This window comes from Pygocentrus nattereri, chromosome 22 (assembly GCF_015220715.1).
Source record: "Pygocentrus nattereri isolate fPygNat1 chromosome 22, fPygNat1.pri, whole genome shotgun sequence".
In the NCBI taxonomy this organism is placed as follows: domain Eukaryota; kingdom Metazoa; phylum Chordata; class Actinopteri; order Characiformes; family Serrasalmidae; genus Pygocentrus; species Pygocentrus nattereri.
Window position 1 is genome coordinate 12,699,156 of NC_051232.1, and position 20,847 is coordinate 12,720,002.

General features: G+C 38.4%; 1 protein-coding gene across 2 annotated transcripts in view; it reads left to right on the forward strand.

The window, feature by feature from the left end:
* Window positions 1–20,847, forward strand: part of march1 (membrane-associated ring finger (C3HC4) 1) — a 40,710-nt gene that overhangs the window by 2,186 nt on the left and 17,677 nt on the right. For both annotated transcript variants that reach the window (XM_017717457.2, XM_037532773.1), the window contains exon 2: window positions 3,149–3,487. In XM_017717457.2, the coding sequence (XP_017572946.1) occupies window positions 3,389–3,487 (99 nt within the window). In that variant the 5' untranslated portion in view covers window positions 3,149–3,388. The remainder of the gene's footprint in view (window positions 1–3,148; window positions 3,488–20,847) is intronic.

Genomic DNA, 20,847 nt, shown 5'->3' on the forward strand with positions numbered 1-20,847 from the left:
GCTGTTTGTAGATCGCATGGTAGCCTACATTCAAGTAGATTACACGCCAATACAAATCTGATTCAAATGCCCTAACCCCACCCTTGCTTTTAATCCCTGGGTTATCTCGTGTCTAGAAAAGACATTTGAGGTCATGTGGACTCATGACACTTTCCTGGAAAATTGGGACATTTGGCCACCCTGTATCAGAGCTTAGGGAGAACAGGGAGGCAGATGACTAAACTTTTTGGTCTACAATCGTAAAGGCTTCAGTGTCAGTATGAGGACACGTGTGTGTGTGTGTGTGTGTGTGTGTGTGTGTAAGAGTCTGTGGCTGTAAGATGAACATCTTGAAATTCGGACTCTTTTTCCTCAAGGGATAAACCTCACCCTTCCCGCCTGCCGCGTGTCCATCTCTAGTGTTATCGGTGGTGACGCTCACCTCCGTCACTGGCACCAGGTTGCCAGTGAGACGTTACTGTCAATCATTATTCTTTCTATGGAATAGCTTTACTACTAAAACAAAATTGTGAACATTTGAAACCCTGTTGGTGGAGGTTTTAACTGAAGAGTGAGCGTGTTTAGTGGGATATTAGTCTAAGGCCCACATGAGCACTTTCATTACTCTTTATTACAGCAGCCCTTCAGCGCTTTATTTCCCTTCATCAGAGACACCAATGGTTTTTCAGATATATTACAGAGAGAGCAGTAAGCAGTGCATCACACAAACAGTTTGAGAGTGTTTAGAGGACTGTGTAACACTGAAAATGGTTCTATATTGAACCATAAGCAACAATCTGAACCATTTCACCATGCAAAGAACCATTTAAGCATAAAGTGGTTCTATACAGAGTGATATATTGTATTTTAGTCAATATCGTGACTGTAGCTTTTGCAGTATTTAGTGACAGCTAGCCCTGGTCATGTCATTTATGGTGGTTTTAACTTGGGTTGGGTTAGAGTGGTACATATTGCATTACTGTGGAACTTTTATTTTCATGCTTCTTGATGCTTTGAGCGGTTTGTGGACAGAACGTCTTGCGAAGTTTCTGAGAATAGCTTTGTGCTAACTTACTAGCCTACTCTAATGAGCGTTATGGAGAAAATAAAGTGTCAACCAGCTGGACTGAAGTAGTGATCATAAAGCCACGCTCATGTGTCGTTCTTGCTGTGGTTTCATGTTCGCTCAGCTGTAGTGAAAGCTGCAAACAGCAGGATCTGGAATTACAGCAGTGATGAAAAATGAGATGGATTCCAGTCATTTCATCAGGGTTTTAGGTTTCAGTCATATGTTCATGAGCCTATAGTTGCATTTCAGGCCATTTATTTCAAAGAATTTGTGAAACACTTGACATGTTGACACATTTCTGGTCAGAAAAATAGAAGCCACTCTTTAACCATGTCACATTATTCAGCAGCGCATTATTAATATATTGCAGTTGTAGCGCACAGTATGCAGCATATGTAGTGTAATCATGATTCTGATCTTTGTTGATTGTAATGCTGAGTGATATCATCTATACTGCTATACTGGTAATTGTGTCACAAAAATATTGATCTTTATGTAGGTGTGTTGATGAATACCAAATACTACACGTTATGCTTTAGATTGCTTTTAAAGAACCATTTAGAATACAGAAAAGTGTAAAGTTTACATAAAATGTAAAGTTTACATAAAAATGTAAAGTTTCTATTCTAGAAATGTGTATTTTTCCAGGTTATTATATGCTGTGTAAGATACCTTTTGGAGTTTCTCTGTGGTTTTAATCCCATGTTTTTAGTTGTCAGTCATGTTTAGGAACTGCATCAGTAAAGACTCCACCACCTTTTATCTACTATAAAATAAAACGGTTCTATAACAAAGGTTCTCTTAATTTTAGGGGACACTTGAAGAAACATTTACTTGGGTTCCATGTGGACCAAATCAAACCGATATATATTGTCCTACCTAAAGTGTTCCACTCTGAACATTAAACCGTGTAAAAGGTAAAACTATAATAATGGGTCCTAATAAACAGCAACTTAATCATTATCTGATAGTTTGTTAATGACTTTAATAAAAGTTAGATATCGCTGTTGTTGGATCAAAACCTCGTATCTTCAAACTTTGAAGGAGAAGAAAAAAACATACTTTTAATGTAAGTCAGTGGAAACAGACCTACAAGGTAAAGGGCCAAAAGTATTTTCAAATTATGTCAAAAACAACATTTTAAAAAATGGAGATATGAGGTTTTGTTCTGACAACAGCGATATGCATTAATAAATTGTACCATTTCAAATTTCAACCATTTATTTAGTGGCATACATAATCAAGAATTACTTTATATGGTAGAAATGTAATCATTATTTATGGTTTTGTTTAAAATTGATTGCTATCTGATAATCACACTCATTAATGAAACTGCATATGCACTGGAATGGCCTGTTGGACACTGTATTTGTAACAGAATTAATATAATACATTATTAAAGAATGGCACAGCTGTCCAAATGCTTTTTGGGACCCTTGTATTAGGAAAATATATGATATTGAATGTTTTCAATATGGCCCAGGATGAGGGTCAGCACATTTTGGTTTTCAGAAAAGGAAACTGGAGGCACAGAGGCAGCAATGGGCAAACTCTAGAAAGGAAATGTGTTGAGAGTAAAGCGCTGAAAGTTAAGCCAATCCCAGACATTTTAGGCAATTTAGAAATCCTGGCCTGGTGCATTTTTCCATCCCTAAAAAATGACACATTAATTCTACCACCAGCTGACTGTCTAAGAATTGTCTAAGAAGGCAATACCAGTGTCTCAGTCAAAGAAAACTGACTTAGCTGAAAGTGTTCTGGATTACTCCCAGACAACTGAAGCTGTAAAATTCAGTACTGCTGATTTTATCAACGAAGCACTACAGCTACGGCTGTTGCCGTCATGGCTGTGAGGAAGCAGTTGGTCAGGTTAGGAGAGTCTGGCACCGTGAGAGTGAGTGTGAACGTGCAGCCAGTGGTAGGCGAGGCCCTGTGCGGAGCTCCCGGGGTGCTAAGCTGATTAGTGGCCTGCTCCACCATGGGGGGGGGAGGAGATTTGAGGCTAAAATAACCGCTAAGTCCACCTAGCCACGTGTTCCAAGTGACGGGGCTAACTCTGTGACTCTTGCAGTGATTGAACTGTTTTTTTCTTTCTCTCAGGAGTTCACAGGTGGAATGACGGAGACCGGCTTTGTTGAGTTCCACCTGCTGACTTTCCGGATGCTTCCATCCAGCTGAATCCCGGGCTGGACGCTGAGCCTCGTTCTCGGACTGTGGAGAGGGAAATGTTTGTTCATGAACAGCAAAGTGGGCTCTCTTCCTTTTTGCAGCAGTGGCCATGAGGATGTTTTTGGCAGACTGAGGGAAGAGTAGCATCTCCGGATTCTGAGCAGCGTTAGAATGCCTGTGCATCAGATCTCCGTTGTACCAGCCAGCAAAGAGACCACAAGCAACAGCCGAGGTTCCAGCAGAACCAGAGAGAAGAGTAAAGAGAATGAGGTGAGACCTTAAAAATACTCATGAACCATAGGAACAGATATGAACTCGTTCTTCATGTCACGATCTTCATTGGTAACGTTAAAATAGAAGGAAAACAGATTTAGTACAACAAGAATTGGACCATTTCTGTTGGTATATTAATCATGAAATCTTCATACAATGTCAAGAGCTCTAAAATCAAATAATTTTTTAAAAAGAAATTTTAATGAAAAGTGTACATTCTTTTCAGAGAACACACTTCTGTGCATTTTAATGCACGATTAATGTTTATGTGGTGATTTTAACATATAGGGGAAGAAAACGTGACTTGTGCAAAAGTTATGGTACATTATTTATTTTTGCTTTACTTTCTATCAGCAAATAAATATAAAGTATACCGTATAAGTTGCACAAAATTGCCATATCTAAGTTCCTTCCCTGTAGAGGATGTGCTAGCTTATATGACTGTATAAACATACAGACTGAGGAATTCAGTTGGGTCCTGGAGGTTCCGTGTTCTGCATAGTTAGGTTAGTATTCCTTCTCCACAACCAGCATAGACCCACGCGTTCTGTCAAGCATTACCTTCTTTTTTGTTGTTAATTAAACGTAGGTGCTGTGGTGTGTTGATAGTGTTCAAAGTGTTAGATATAATAAAATTCCTCTGTGAATTTCTATGAGCATTTGCTGTCAAAAAGTCAAAAAAGATTTACGTTGATTTTGACGAATCACGTTGAATTTACGTTGATGAATGCGTATTGAAATCTAAAACAGCATCACCAGTAACTGAGTCTCTTCCCAGTGTCTCTTTTCTGTTTGAGAGTTTTTATTTATCTAACCCAAAGCAATCCGAATATTTTAGCTTATAATTGAAGCTATGTGGAGGATATTTTAATACATATATCCGACTTTTTGTACTATTCCTCCTGTTTATGACCTATAAAAGTCACTTGTGTCTGTGTGTGTCTGGTGTCTGTGAGAGATTGGTGATAGTCTGTAGTGATAATGATGAGGAGTCCATGGGTACCTGAATACTTGATTGATTGTCTGAGGTTTATTTGAATACTGAAATCAGTGTTTGGGTATTTGTTATATTTCATCGCAAAAAGACAGAGAAAATACACAGACTACTGATTCAGTGACATTTTTGCTCATTCTTGCGAGTGAGTATGTTATGTCATGCTTTGTTACTGAGAGCAAGGCCAATTCTGCTTTCTTGGACTCCTGGCCACAGACAGCTGTAGCATCACCAGGGATCAACCTCACAATCTCCTGATAACAGGGCCAACATATACACTCACCGGCCACTTTATTAGGTACAATTGCTTGTTAAAACAAATAGCTAATCAGCCAATCACATGGCTACACCTCAGTGCATTAAGGCGTGTAGAGGTGGTCAAGACAACTTGCTGAAGTGGAAACTTGTAATTTAAGTGACTTTGGACGTGGCATGGTTGTTGGTGCCAGACGGGCTGGTCTGAGTATTTCAGAAACTGCTGATCTACTGGGATTTTCACACACAACCATCTCTAAGGTTTACAGAGAACAGTCAAAAAAAGAGGAAATATCCAGTGAGGGGCAGTTGTGTGGACGACAATGCCTTGTTGATGTGAGAGGTCAGAGGAGAATGGGCAGACTGGTTCCAGATGATAGAAAGGCAACAGTGACTCTAATAACCACTTATTACAACCAAGGAATGCAGAATACCATCTCTGAATGCACAACACGTCAAACCTTGAAGAAGATGGGCTACAGCAGCAGAAGACCACACTGGATGCCACTCCTGTCAGCTAAGAACAGGAAACTGGGACTACAATTCGCATGGGCTCATCAAAATTGGACAATAAAAGACTGGACAAATGTTGCCTGGTCTGACGAGTCTTGATTTCAGCTGCGACATTCAGATGATAGGGTCAGAATTTGGCATAAACAACATGAAAGCATGGATCCATCCTGCGTTGTATCAACGGTTCAGGCTGCTGGTGGTGGTGTAATGGTGTGGGGGATATTTTCTTGGCACACTTTGTGCCCCTTAGTACCAACTGGGCATCGTTTAAATGCCGCAGCCTACCTGAATATTGTTGCTGACCATTTCCATCCCTTTATAACCAGTGTACCCATCTTCTGATGGCTACTTCCACATAATGCACCATGTCACAAAGCTCATATCTTCTCAAACTGGTTTCTTGAACATGACAATGAGTTCACTGTACTCCAATGGCCTCCACAGTCACCAGACCTCAATCCAATAGAGCACCTTTGGGACGTGGTGGAACGGGAGATTCGCATCATAGATGTGCAGCCGACAAATCTGCAGTGATGCTATCATGTCAATATGGACCAAAATCTCTGAGGAATGTTTCCAACACCTTGTTGAAAGTATGCCATAAAGAATTAAGGCAGTTCTGAAGGCAGAAGGGGGTCCAACCTTAAACTAACAAGTACCTAATAAAGTGGCTGGTGAGTGTATATGCTATATTTTTGTGCAACACCTGTGCTGTTGCCTTAAAACAAAAGCTTATAGCCATAAGTTATTACTATATTTTTGCTTATTTTTCTCTGATAACCAGATATACGTTCATGGACTGTTACAGATACTTAAATAAAAGAAAATCAGAATGATGATCCTTAGACGTGTGGCCTAATGTGTGTTGCATATTCAATATGAACACAGGGTAACTAGCATTCATGTCCCTCTTGTGCTTTAGCTTGTTAGCTTGTATCCATGCTTTGAGTCTGTGCCATTTGGTGTTATTGGCAAAGTATGTCAGAATAAATCCAGTACTGAAGCCTCATTCCAATGGGGATATCAAAACTGAATCCCATTTTACTGGAAAGCTTACAGTGCTTAAATGTGTTAAAGCACACTTTAAGCTAAGAAGTTAGAGCTTTAAAATGTTTATCAGGCTGTTGGCTTAGTTTACCTAGAGCACTGTCTATGAATCTGAACCATGGATAACCACTGTGTTGTTATGAAATCAATGCCTACTCTTATTAAAAATAAAGACATTTTTATTAGGAGACTGTAGCATCAAACCAACAAACTTGTGCTAATAATTATGTTCGAGATTTTTGTTCATTCTTAGACAAATAATAAGGAGCAATGAACTTCATATATGAGTCAGAGTAAACAAAGAAGTAAAAAAAAAAATAAACATCTATAAATAATTGAGTTTTTTCCCCCTCTTTATATACACTTTTTGTTTACAATATGTTCTTTCAGATTTTTAGGTATGCATAATTTCCAAGAAAACGCAACTTTAACTCAGGAAACATTTGACATGTTTCAGTTCTGGTTGTAACTAATCTCTGTCCCTTCTAATTAAACTTTGAGCTGAATTCTAAGAAACCAACCATTCATCAGGGCTTTTGTCAATACTTTTGGTAGCCTACTTCTCATTGCCAAACTGAAAAAGTTGTGTAATAGCATGAAAATGATAGAGAAAATGATTAAGAAAGTTGTTATTGGGCTTCTTAGTCAACATTGTGAGAAAATGTACAGAAACATTACACTAGGTTCATATTTGAATAGCACACACTGCTGAAATGCCTAAGAATATCTGTTACATGCACTGACCAACCATTTACAGAAGCTTTTATGATTGGTCAAAAATTAGATCCCAGTTTTGAGTCCTAGCCTCTGCAGAAAAAACCCCAGAAACAATGTATTTAACAGGCAATTATACTGATTTCCTTAACAACTATGTCAGAGGTTTTATTACTCAGTTTGTCGACCATTTAACTTTTATTACAGCTTCCATTCTTACATCCTTAAATTTGGAGGAATATTTTTCCCCCACATACCTAAAGTTCAGTCTTAAAAGTTGGTTTCATTTTCAGCTTTTTGTGATTCAAGTAATCTCAAACTTATTCAGTAATGTTGAGGTCTGGACTTTGGGGTGGTCAGTCCATTGTTCTGAGAACAGCAGTCTGTTTCATTTTCTATGTGAAGGCTTATTGACTCCTTTAAGACTCATAGCATTGAAGTGTCTTCTTACACTGGGAGGATGAACAGAAAACCCTTTGGATTTGTTTCTAATCTGAAGCAAAGATGAAAGCTTTAAGGACTGTTTATCTAATTGTGACAGTTCTGGTGTTCTACCAAATTTTTTGTGTGGTTATTACAAGGTACTGTTTTATATCTTTTTGATAATATTTTTAAACTCCTGTTTTGGAAACTCATACTTTGTTATGTAATTTCTTTTGACTTCCTCCTTCCTTCTGCTGGTGGATTACTTCATATCAAATCTTGTCAGAAAGAACTCCTGAAAATAAATGAATTACACTTAATGGTTGTTTTGTCTGGACATACTATCTTGTTTAGAATAACCACGTTACTCCTTAAACACAGCAGAAATAAAGCTTAATAAATCAAACAATCTAGTTTATGTAATGGTACGAAAACCCAAATCAGTAGCTGTAATAAGTATGAATTCATTAATACCATTTTTTCCGAGTGTTTTATTACTTATCACTACAGATACCGAAAGCTGAGTAACCTACTGACAATGAAGTCATTGATAGTGTAAATAAGTGCAATTGTAATTGCAAGTGCAAATCTATCTGACTGTAAACAATGTGCGTTAGCTAGCTATGTTACATTAGTTATGTTGGATCAAGTAGCATTGCAGTAGAGTGGGTTCCACAGCAGAAAAGCTCTTCTGAACAGCTGTAAAGTACATTTCATAGTTTTGATCCTCACTCCTCATCTGTCTTTTTCAACAACAGTCTGTGTAGCAGTGACAGCAAGAATCACATCCAAGGCTAATGCAACCAAAGAGTTCACATTTTAAGGAGTCTTATGATTGGCTGGTTGAGCTGTAGTTGAACGACTTCTAAAGCTAGGCATACACCACACAATTTTGAAAAACTTTTTTTTTGGTGTTTTTTTGGCGGCAACTTACACTGTACATTTGAACAGACCATCATATATAAGAGCAAAGCCAAAGATTTATATATTTATAAGCAGCGTACCCCAGGATAACATCACCTGGTAAAAGGGGTCATCAGATATTGGTAACATTGCACAAGAACATCATAATAAAAATAAATTTCATTGCTGTTGAAACAAAATTGTAACTTTACAGCAGAAAGGAAAAAACATACTTTACTTTCAATGTAAGTCAATGGAACCAGATGTGTATACACACAAATATATATACACACACACACACACACACACACACACACATTTATACACACACTATATTGCCAAAAGTATTTGGTCGTCTGCCTTCACACGCATATCAACTTGAGTGACATCCCATTCTTAATCCATAGAGTTTACTATGATATCGGCCCACCCTTTGCAGCTATAACAGCTTCAACTCTTCTGAGAAGGTTTTCCACAAGGTTCAGGAGTGTTTATGGGAATTTTTGAACATTCTTCCAGAAGTGGATTTGTGAGGTCAGACACTGATGTTGGATGAGAAGGCCTGGCTCACAGTCTCTGCTCTAATTCATCCCAAAAGTGGAGGTCAGGACTGGGTGCAGACCAGTTCTTCCACACCAAACTCGCTCATCCATGTCTTTATGGACCTTGCTTTGTGCACTGGTGTGCAGTCATGTTGGAATAGGAAGGGGCCGTCCCTAAGCTGTTCCCACAAAGTTGGGAGCATGAAATTGTCCAAAATCTCTTGGTCTGCTGAGGCATTAAGAGTTCCTTTCACTGGAACTAAGGGGCCGAGCCCAATTCCTGAAAAACAACCCCACACCCACTCTACCAAACTTTATACTTGGCACAATGCAGTCAGACAAGTACCGTTCTTCTGCCAACCGCCAAACTCAGACTCGTCCATCGGATTGTCAGACGGAGAAGTGCGATTCGTCACTCCAGAGAACACGTCTCCACTGCTCTAGAGTCCAGTGGCGGCACTTTACACCACTGCATTCAACGCTTTGCATTGCACTTGGTGATGAAAGGCTTGGATGCAGCTGCTCGGCCATGGAATCCCATTCCATGAAGCTCTCTACGCTGTTCTTGAGCTGATCTGAAGGCCACATGAAGTTTGGCGGTCTGTAGCGACCTCTGCGCACTATGTGCCTCATCATCCACTGACCCCACTCTGTCATTTTATGTGGCAGACCACTTCGTGGCTGAGTTGCTGTCGTTCCCAATCTCTTACACTTTGTTATAATACCACTGACAAATGACTGGAATATTTAGTAGTGAGGATATTTCATGACTGGACTTGTTGCACAGGTGGCTTCCTATCACAGTACCACGCTGCAGTTCACTGAGCTCCTGAGAGTGACCCGTTCTTTCACAGATGTTTGTAGAAGCAGTCTGCAGGCCTAGGTGCTTGGTTTTATACACCTCTGGCACTGAAATAGATTGGAACACCTGAATTCAATGACTTGGATGGGTCAGTGAATACTTTTGGCAATGTAGTGTACACACACACACACACACACATTTTATATATATATATATATATATATATATATATATATGTGTGTGTGTGTGTGTGTATGTACGTATATAGATGCTGTCAGAACAAAGTAATGACAGGAGAAACAAAAACAGACTGTACTTTTTAGTCATTTTAGGCTGTTTCTTTTGTTCCATCTATATTGGAATTAACACGTAATGTAAAGGAAAACAGGCACTCAAATGTCAAAAACTGAAAAACAAAAATGGAGATACAAGGTTTTGTTCTGACAGCATTTATTTTATAAAAATATGAATATTAAAGTTATTAATAAGATATTCATGTTAAAACGCACTATTCAATCGAAAGCATAAATTACTCAAAACATGAGTCATCTAGTTACGAGAGTGGAGAACCAAAGTAGTGAGTTAAAGCTTGGTTTGAAGTTCTTTATTTCTGCAAATTAATCAGTAAAATGAAGCTACACAAAGGTGAATAAGTTTAGTTCAGAGATCTTGTGCAGGAGACTATGTTAGGGTCAAGGGTGTTCTGTGCTTTTCACATGTTGTGTGACCCGGCATCGCACTCCCAATCGTCTAATCCTGTGTTCAGTGTTTTCTCCTGGTGCTGTCACTGCTGATCACTCTCTCTCTGGCACGCTCACACCCCCGGTGTCTTAACAGGCCTACTTGCTTGACTTAAAGTTCTGATAAGGTAAAAATTAATTTGCATTCTAGAGGCTTGTGTTTCACATGTAGTTGATGCTGTAAATTATTAATGTCAAGGAAAAGTATGTTTTTTCCCCCAGGTCTGTGTAGTTAAAGAGCCAACGTGAGACATTTTTATTACATTTGATTTTTTTTTTAAATTAAGGCCCAATTATAATGTTTCTTGGACTTTAGGAGTAATTCATTTTTACATGACCATTTCCCAACCCCCTTGTATCACTTAAAACTAAACAGGCTGGTTTTGTTACTGTGCCTTGAAGACTTATGGTTTGTGTAACCAGCTAGTATGTGTACTGTGCCTCATTCACATAGCAGTCTGGCCTGAAACTGCTTATAACCTTAGCATGAAGGCATGGGGCTAAAAGCAGTCTAGGCGTAAATGGTCTTTTCCACCTTATTCCTGCACATCATGATGCTTTGAGCCACTTATTGACAGAGCGTCTGGCGAAGTATAAGCACACAATAAGTTAAATGCCTATAGGGAATAAATAAAAATGCAGTGTCTTTTGTTAGGATGCTTGTATATTTGTATGCCAATGTTTGCTTAATCAGTCTGTGAACAGAAGCCTGAACCTTTAGTCGGAGGAGTCTGTTTAACCTATAGCCTACACAAATTACTCACACTAATAAAGTCATTTTGTTTCAGCTTTTCAATTGTGTTTCCACAGAGTCAGGAACAGGCAGAGAACCAGAAAGCCTTGTCTTTACACAGCAATATCTAATACAAACATCTGCTTTTAAAAAATAAAAATGGGTGGTTTAACAGTTAATGTTATTCATTACAGGTTCATAGATTTATTTTATTGAAACATCATAAGCAAAACTAGAGATCTGTAAAGAAATGTAATGAAAAGGATTTAGACTGACATTAGTAAACATCAATTTTCTGAAAAAAAAAACTAGTGCAAAAGCATTTACTGGATAAAATGCCACCTGTGAAAATGTCCATTCCCTGTAGAGCTAAACTAGATCTGTGCATGAGTTTGGCAGGTACAGGACGATGATGCACAAACCTACACAGTTAAAATAAAGTAAAACAGCAGACACAAAAATCTTACAATGAGCATCTCGTCCCACTAAAGGCAAGGTCAGGGCAATATGCACTTACTTGGAATAAGAAGTCTCACCTGTTGAATCTATGGTGCTGATTGAAAAACAGGAAAAATCTGAGCCTTTATACCCCATCCTAAAGTTAGGAAACAAGTAGATACCACCCAACTCTAATGTAACAAATCCTTTTTGAAATATTATATTTTGAAATGAAAGCCCTCTTATCAGTTTGTGTCTGTAGCACGGCCTGTGCTACCCCGGGCTCAAGGGGGACGCTGGAGGTAGGGTTCAGGATCGCAGCAGCCATTACTTTAATTCACTCAAATAAACACAAAGCAAACACAACGCTGTGTGTTTTCAGTGGCTTCAGACAGCAAGACTTTTCAGTCCTTCAGTCACTTCAGCTTTTCAATGTCTGTTGTTGCCCCTATCTTTCACACACTTAGAGCACATTTTGAGTCACTATATGCCACAAAGTGCCATCTTGACCATAGACATTATGAATCCAGAATATTATCTATCTGTAACCTTTGCTGCAAAGACCATCTCATGTCTTTCGATGAACTTAAACAAAAATTAAGTCATTCTTAACAAGTTTTTTTTTTTTTTTGGTACCTCCAAATTAGCAGTTATATCAACTCGGTTGTAACCCCAGAGTCACTGCGTAAATAAAAAGACTTGCCAGTTCTAGCTTCAAATTAAACATTTAATTTCTGGAAGTAATAATACATTAAACATGGGAGACACATTAAACCCTAGATCCAGCAGGATTGGCTGGGAAATGGATCTTAATGCGGTCATTTTTGTAGAGGGAGGACAATCTAGCCTCTATTCACCTTAATCTTAGTTACAATCAGTTCACAGAGAGGCAATTCAAGATTGCCCACAGGCTGTTTATCACCCCTGAGAAACTGGACCCATCTAAATCAGATTTATGTATTAAATGTCAACCAAACAAGGGCACATTCTCGCTCAGTATGCAGACTTACACATACGTTATTAGATTTTGGGGATGGATCTGTTTGGAAATCAAATGCATATCACATACTGTACATCTGTGCCACTTAAGTCCTTAGGCTAAACATTATTGAATGAAGTCACATCTGATCAAGATTCACTGATAAGGGGCCTCCTCGAAAATGGGTCATGGTCTATACAGCCTAGTATAACTCAAGATTGTTGTTCCATGTTTGGGGCGTGTTCTTGGATTACACCAAACCTGCTATCAGTGTTGAATTGGAATAGCTAGTAACGGGTGGGGCTGTCTAATTGTACTTTCGTGCTACTCTGTGTGTTAGTGTTGGTAATTATTGATTGCGGTTATTACTATTTTTTCTTACTTAAACTGTTTACTTCTATTCCTAATATGTAACAGCTGTCATCATAATGAATTGCACACCATATTTTACTCTGTCAATTCGAAGTTATTAGTATTTCATTAAGTGCCTGCACTGATCCTGTGCCAAACTTTTTGCAGCAGGTGAAATATTACAAGCTATAAACTATAAACATATACAAATGGAAGCTCACTTTTCTTTCTAGGACCGATTCCTTTGTTGCCTTGATTGTGTTTTACTGCTTATTGATGCACTACTCTATTATTTTTAGTTAATAGTCAGAACGTCTGGGCTGTTCGAACAGTTTTTTTGTCCCCTTTCCTATTGCTTTCTTTTTACGTACAAATCTTCCTTCACCAGGCACACTACGCTTGTTTATTTCATCTGGCGCAGCAGAGATACTGAGTGGAAGGCATATGCAACTAATTGCAGCTATTCAATTATGTTATGTTTTCAGTGGTTCAGAACAGAAGAACAAAGCTGTCTGTTTGTAGCTGCCTGAGCCGAGTAAAAAAACACTAGCTAAAGGTATTAGCACAATCCAGCCCTAATTCCCTAATGCATTTTGTTGCTGAATGTGAGTTCTCTGAATTGCGTTCTCCTTCAGAATAAATGAGATAAATAAGATTATAAAAAAAGGAACATTTAACCAGAAACTGGTGTCTGATCCTACCGTGATCTTTGAGTTGTAGGTTGTTAAGCTGCCACTCTTTCTGCCATAAGGTGAAATAATATAAGGACTTGTTTTATGAATGGTTGGTTTTCCAGTGACTCAAGCATTATATAAACTTTCAAACATGCGTAATGTTTGCAGTCTTAGCACGCCATGAGCTACACTAGATAAGAAGGGCGCTAGAGGCAGGGTTCACCAAACACAATCCAAACAAAACCAAAACCATTTTCCAGCAGATCCAAGCAAAGGTTTTTAGTAATTTTCTTAGCTTTTCATGTCGGCTGCTTGTTTCTCTCTCTTTGTTCCCTCTCAGCTTTTTTTAAAGACACTTGGTCGGCAGATCAGCATCAGCTGGCTCTCATTAAGGTCAGCCTGAGCACCTGAGCCGAGAGGGACAGAGAGTTTGTTGCTCCACCTCCTCGTAGAATTAAACAGAATTAAACAGGCTGTTTTTGTTACCCCATGACTCTGAGGGAGAAGCGGCTTAGAAAATGTGTGTGTGTGTGTGTGTTTTGTTACTATGTCTTTTAAACAGCTATATGTAAATAAGATCTGTTCTCATTGCCTGCATTGTTTTGTGCTTCTTTGCACTCCTTATAACTTTAATGTGAATGGGTGGCAGTAAACTGTTGTAGACTGAATAGACAGAAATATGTACATTTGTAAATATGCAACCAGTGAATTTAAAACTAACTGGTTTAGCTTGTTTCCATTTATAGACTGTACGGGGAGTGAATGGTAAATTTTTGAACTTGAGTAATGTTTACAGACATCATATAGACATATTTCAGACATTGCTGTTGAAGTTTGTTCTTGAATTTTGCCCTATAGCATTAAAATTTAATAAGGTCCAGTTAGAAAAAAAATTCCTCAAGTAAAGGTCTGGAACATCATAACGTCTAATTTGCATCATGATTCAGTGCCATATGCTGTTTACTGAAGTGGCTTAGTAGCTATATCAACATCTTATACAGTCAACAACTGAATGTCAAATCAAATTAAGTACAATTCAGTAACATTTCAACAAAATTAGTCAGTTTTCTCTTTCTAGATCACGCCATGTGAAAAATTCCCTCTGACTCACTTTCTTCTCCGACTGCTGTTTCTCTCATCGTCCCTCCCCTGTGTGTGTGTCACTCACTGGAGTCTCAGTGCTCATTGTAATGCACAGATCTGATTGGCTGAGCAGCGTCACGTGTGATATGTACAACATATGCGATTGGTCTGTGAGTCTCTGGCCGCTAAAGCGGTACTGTAAAGGCTAGAAAAGTTACGCAGATTACAATAGGACCAACCTGTCGAAATGATTAATTATTAATTCTCCATAGTTTATTGGTTATGGGTCCAGGTCGGCATAGGACAGCGTCTGGGTCCGGAGTCAGACCATAGTCCGCCTATTAGTGACCTGAGCCCTATAGGTATGAGGCTAACGTAGCTAGCAAGTAATGGAGGGTTAGCATTATACACACCTTGTCAGTTTGTTACATAAACACGCCCATGTACTTTACTTAAAAAACTGAGGTGTATTTCATCATTATAATGGAGTCATTCTGGAGTCATTCTTCACAATTTTCATAATTTAACTTCTGAACCATGAGACACTCAAATTGTATAGACAAAATTTACATTTTTTCCTTCTTACCTTTTCCTGATCCTGTTTTCTGGCTGTAGGCAGGGTTTAGAGGAGCTTTTTCTACTTCTGAAAGTTCCAGAGCCAGAGTTGGCTTAGCTGCTCTAGGGTAATAGACCCAGTCACTTTAGCTCTGTTTACAGCAGCAAGTCACATTGAAGGATCTTGAAGTTCCAGAGCTTGTTAGCATATTTTTTGGCTCCAGGCTTTCAAGCTAAATATAACAAAGTAAAATTAGAAGTAGGAGAAGAGCCGTGGAGATGGTAAAGCTAGCATTGCACAATGCGTGGAGATGGTAAAGCTAGCATTGCACAATGCGTGGAGATGGTAAAGCTAGCATTACAGAATGCCCTTGTTACTCGTCTTCAACAATATCTGATTAGGTCACCCTGTCGCCCAGACCTCATGTCAAGTTGATGTAACATCTATGTCAGATGACATTGTTTTTTTCTGGCATTAGGTTGTGTCATGGCTGTTTTGGGAGATGAAATTACGTAGAGTTTGTAACTCGGTCACTATGACTTATTGCTGATGATATGTCAGAGCTTGCCAAGTCAGGCTGCGCAAACAAAGGCGAGTATTTTCAGTTTTTATGTTGGTTTAAGTCAGTCGTCATCACAAGCTCATGTCAGTTTCATGTAGCCTTATGGACACTGCCCTATGGTCAAGTGTTATTAACCATTTACTTCACCTTCCACACTGCAGTACCTTCTGACCACCACTGCAATTATCATTTAAATGTGCTTATTTTCTATAAAGGAAGGTGTAATTTGGGACATGCCCTGTGTGTTGGCCAGGCCATGCATGGCTAAATTAAGCCTGGACTCACAGATAGAGCTGCAACACATATTATACTTCAGGCAAACAGCTATAGCTAATCCAAAGCAACACACACAGACCCACTCGCACACGTTGCTCTTCAGGAGACGCAGGGACACTGCAGCTGAGTGGCTGAAAGATGCAGGTATGTGCAGGTCTGTGTGTATAAAGGAGTAGCATTAGATTTGTTTGTTAGTCTGCTGTATTGTTATCTACACCAAAATAATACGAGTTTTTAAAAATGTATACATATAAAATGATATAAATGATACACATATAAATTACAATTCTGCAATGTTAGGAGATATCAAACCTTTAACACATCACAATTTACAGATACTGACTTAATAATAATTTCGTTACTTGTGTTACTCATGTCTCCACGAGAACAATATTATGTGAGATGCATTTAAAACATGAATTTCCTCTGTATAGACTATCTGTGCCTGTCCTTGTACGTAGTGTGTGTGCATATGTGCTACCTGTCAGAGCTGAATCTGTGACTTTAAGTGTGAATGTGAACAGCCTGAGTGCGTAAACTCAGCAAACATCATGCTAAGAAGAAACTATTGACTAAAGATCCTCATCCTGATGAAGAAACAGAGACCCTTTCTTTTATATAACTTTAAATCTAGACTTGATTTTGGTTTTGGAGAGTAACATACAAGTCATAAGTATTGAGTATTTTCATTTTTCCAGAAATTTGAATATTAGTCCCATTACAGTTTGAGAGAAGTGATTAGTAATTTTGACTATGATTTCACTTTAATATTAATATCTTATCATTACATCAAATGAAACACATTTGCTCAATATACACCAGCAATATATTTAAGTACAACCCTTTGTATCCACACTAATTGCCCATTTTATCAGCTCCGCTTACTTTATAGGTGCACTTTATGGTTCAACAATTACAGACTGTAGTCCATCTGTTTCTCTGCATACTTTGTTAGCCCCCTTTTACCCTGTTTGGCCACTTTAGGCTTGTACTTTAATATTTGCTTGCAAATATTATGAACAAAAAATAAATAAATAAAACTGTTAATCACAGTCATTTATATGGCAATTAATTGTTAGCTAAAATCTACTAAATATATTTACAGGCCCAGATTCATCTTAAGTACAGCAAAAAAGCAAAAATGCCTATATTCTCCAGACAATAGCAGGAAAGAAAACAGTCTAACTGGCAGAACAGTGCAGTTATGCTGATTTGAATGCTTATTTAGTACAGAAGTGGGTGGATGAAAAAGAGAATGTGACTCAGCACCTATGGCAATGCAGTTTGCGTCGAATGACTATATAGAAATCATCCGAACTCACTCACCCAGAGCATTCACGCCCAAATAGAGTGCTGTGCGAATTGTCTCAAACAGTGAATGCATGCATTTGATCTGCTGAAACGTGCCAGGCTGAAACTTCATCTTCTTTGAGAGAAGCAGTCAGACCCCAGCAAGTGAATCAGCTTTACAGATTTGCATAGCTTTAGCACAAATGTTGACTCAGCTTGGTGATGTTCTGTCAGTACTGGACTATGCATTATGGATTATTTTTAAGCTATTTGCATTTGTCTGCCTCAAGGACAGCAGTGTGACTTTCCAACACAGTCCCTTGCATTTGGGTGGTAAGATACATCCAGATGAAGCTGTTGTTGAGTTATTGTGTTAACGTAGTTATGTGCTAGGAACGAAATGGTTAATACAATTCAGAAACTGATTCGATCTAATAAGGTGGTGCCTCTCTTCTGTGTTTTTTTGGGATATATTTGAACTGAGAATAGTAATAGTAATAGTTATTTTCCCAGTATATCATGCACTTCTAGCTGTGAGCACTTAAGAATCCATGGCCATGGCTGGTATCCCCCCAGCATCTATGTATCTGGATTTGACATCCCAGTGTGTTCGCTGTTTTGTGTCCATCTGCAACAGATAATCTTGAACATAAATTGAGCCAACATAATGTTTAGGATATGCTTTCAGTATGTGATAGAACATCTTTTTTCATGACAGACCTACATAGATTCACATTCTATACACATCAGTGAGCTGATCAGATCTTGGAGCTCATTAGTAATAATACAGTCAGCTAAAGTTTCACTCCTTTGCTTATGATTATGTTAACATGCTGCATATACTAGTCTAGATAGCTACTATCTACACACTTTGGTTAAAGGCACATCTCCACCTACCATCATTCTTGTGAATGAAGCTAACAGATCAGTCACACAGTGAGTGGACACTTGAAGCAGGACTAAAGAAGCGATTAAAGAAGCGTAGAGAAATCCAGATGTCTGCTAGCTGGTGTTTGAGTAATGTTTAATAATGAAAAATAACTGTCTTATCTGGAATTCTGCGAAGCTGCTTTGTGACAACATCAGTTGTAAAAAGCGCTACAAATAAATTTGATTTGATTTTGATTCATGTGCTCGGACATGGATGTGGTAGGAGTGATGGCAGTAAGGCGGTGTGATCCATCACTGACCTACCAAGCCAGCTAATGTTCGCTGTTCGTATTAAGTTAACATTGTTGGGAAACTAAACAGTTCAGCTCTAACCCTATAGCTGAGCGCTCATCATCAGACAGCTAAAAATAATCTGTTTTCTTTCGTAAATTATGACTATTAGAGAAACTGGTCGTGCTTTTCCAGCTGGTAAAAACAGCTCACCAGGCACTTTCTCCCACTCTCACATGACTGATTTGTGAAATGTTCCATGGTTTGGCGAGTGTTTTATCATGTTCCAACCATAAAGTATAGTTTAAAACAGCAATTAACCACCCAAGGAGCAAAAATCTGCCTTCAAACTTGCAAGATATAATAATTTGACATTTATTGTATCAATATTGAACGATATGATCATTTTTATCGTGATGAGATTTTTGAGAGATCCCCCAGATCTACTTCCAGTGCATATATCCACTTCAAATTTACACATAAAACATGTTTTTAATTTGTCCTTACAAAAAATGACTAAGAAAACCTCCTAGAGGATAAAGGAAGGTAAGAGAGCATTTGAACTGCTCAGAACTGCTTTGGAACAATGTTCTGTGTTCAGAAACAAAAATGGAACTCTTTGGCAATAATTCAGCTTGTCACGAGAAATAAGGGATATACGAATGGTCCCAAGAACACCATACCCACAGTGAAGTATGAAGGTGGCAGCATCATAGGGGTCTGCTTCTGTGCAGTACTGGGTCATTACACTGCATTAAGGGAAACATTAATGGAGCAATGTACCATGCATCAGGGGTGTTACCTAGCTATATTTAACTTTATGTAGGGGATAAGCCATAAAGCATGCATGTTGTCTAGCTGAACAACCAGCTATTTTAAGAATTTAGAATGAATTAAGAATTTAGGAATTTCAAGAATTAGAATTTCACAGATTATTTGTTTCCAGATTTCTGTTATGTATTTTGAAACAATCACACCTGTATTAACCATATATTGTTTTTACTATATATAGTAAAAACACAGTTTATATTCCCGAATTCCTCAATGTGTAGATGGTGGCAGCTCCATGGAAGGCTAAAGCCAGGCAAGGCGAGGGAGAGAAATAAGATTGAGAGACAGACTGACAGAGCAGAAGAAGCAGATGTCTTGTAGAAATGTTATTCCCTTAATGTTACTCTCCTCAATGTGAAACTAAAGAAAAAAAGGAGTGATGTCATTTTTGTGCTGTTAAATGTTGCTAAGGCCTTGTCACCTACGCTGTTTAACAAGTAAATGCAACGACAGAACAGAATCACACTCTGTCCTGTTGCACAAACTGAAACTGAAACCTGTAATCCATGCTTTATGTAAAAGAAATGAGATGGCATTGCTTGAAAAAGTACTTAATACACTAACCAGGATCAGATCTTCTGTGTGCACCAAACAGCCATTTTTTGAAACAATTTCTGCCTATTGCTCCTTACGATGAACAGACAGTTTGGGGCCATTAAAAACATTCTTCTGGGGGAGTATTTAGAAAAGGTTTAGCACCCCGTCCATAAATCTCTAGTGATAAATCTCTACTATACATATTAGAAGAGAATTTAATCCCACTGACCAACTAATTGAATCTGGCGAGAAGGTAGACTTTTCATATAATATATGTATATATATATATATATATATATATACACACACACACACACACACACACACACTGGCATCTTTTCTCTTTGTTTTGTCACAGCTGTCCCATAGATGCTGTTGCTAAGATAGGGGTTCAGAGTATACATTATGTTACAGTGCATGCTGGGGATTGTAGTGCAGCACACTGTGAAACAGGCAGACGTTATTAGAAAAATATTTCTGTAATAAAAAATATTTTGCGTGCCACAGAGGATTGTGCCACGTGTCTGACGGGCCTTGTGTTCGACACATGGGCCTTAGAGCAATTGCTAAGAGCAGAACAATTGCAGTGAACCTGATTAACCTTAATGGCTAGCAATAAATAAAAGGTACCAAGGGTGTAGACTCTTAAAAATACATTTTCCTTAACGGTTCTAGGAAATAGAAATAAAGAATTATTATTTTCTCCCCAGTTTGCTTGTGGCTAATTCCACCCACTAGCTAGGTCTACAGCTGCTACCAAGTTGGGAGGTTGAAGTCTAGCATGTAAGACCTTTGAAACACATGAAGCCGGCTATCCATATCTTTTCAAACTGCTGCTAATGCAATGTAATTGGACAGCTCAACATGTCTGGAGAAGAACGCTGACTGCCCATTCTGATAAATCAGCCAGCAAATGATAAAGTGAATCATATGATTATGCATGACACACATAT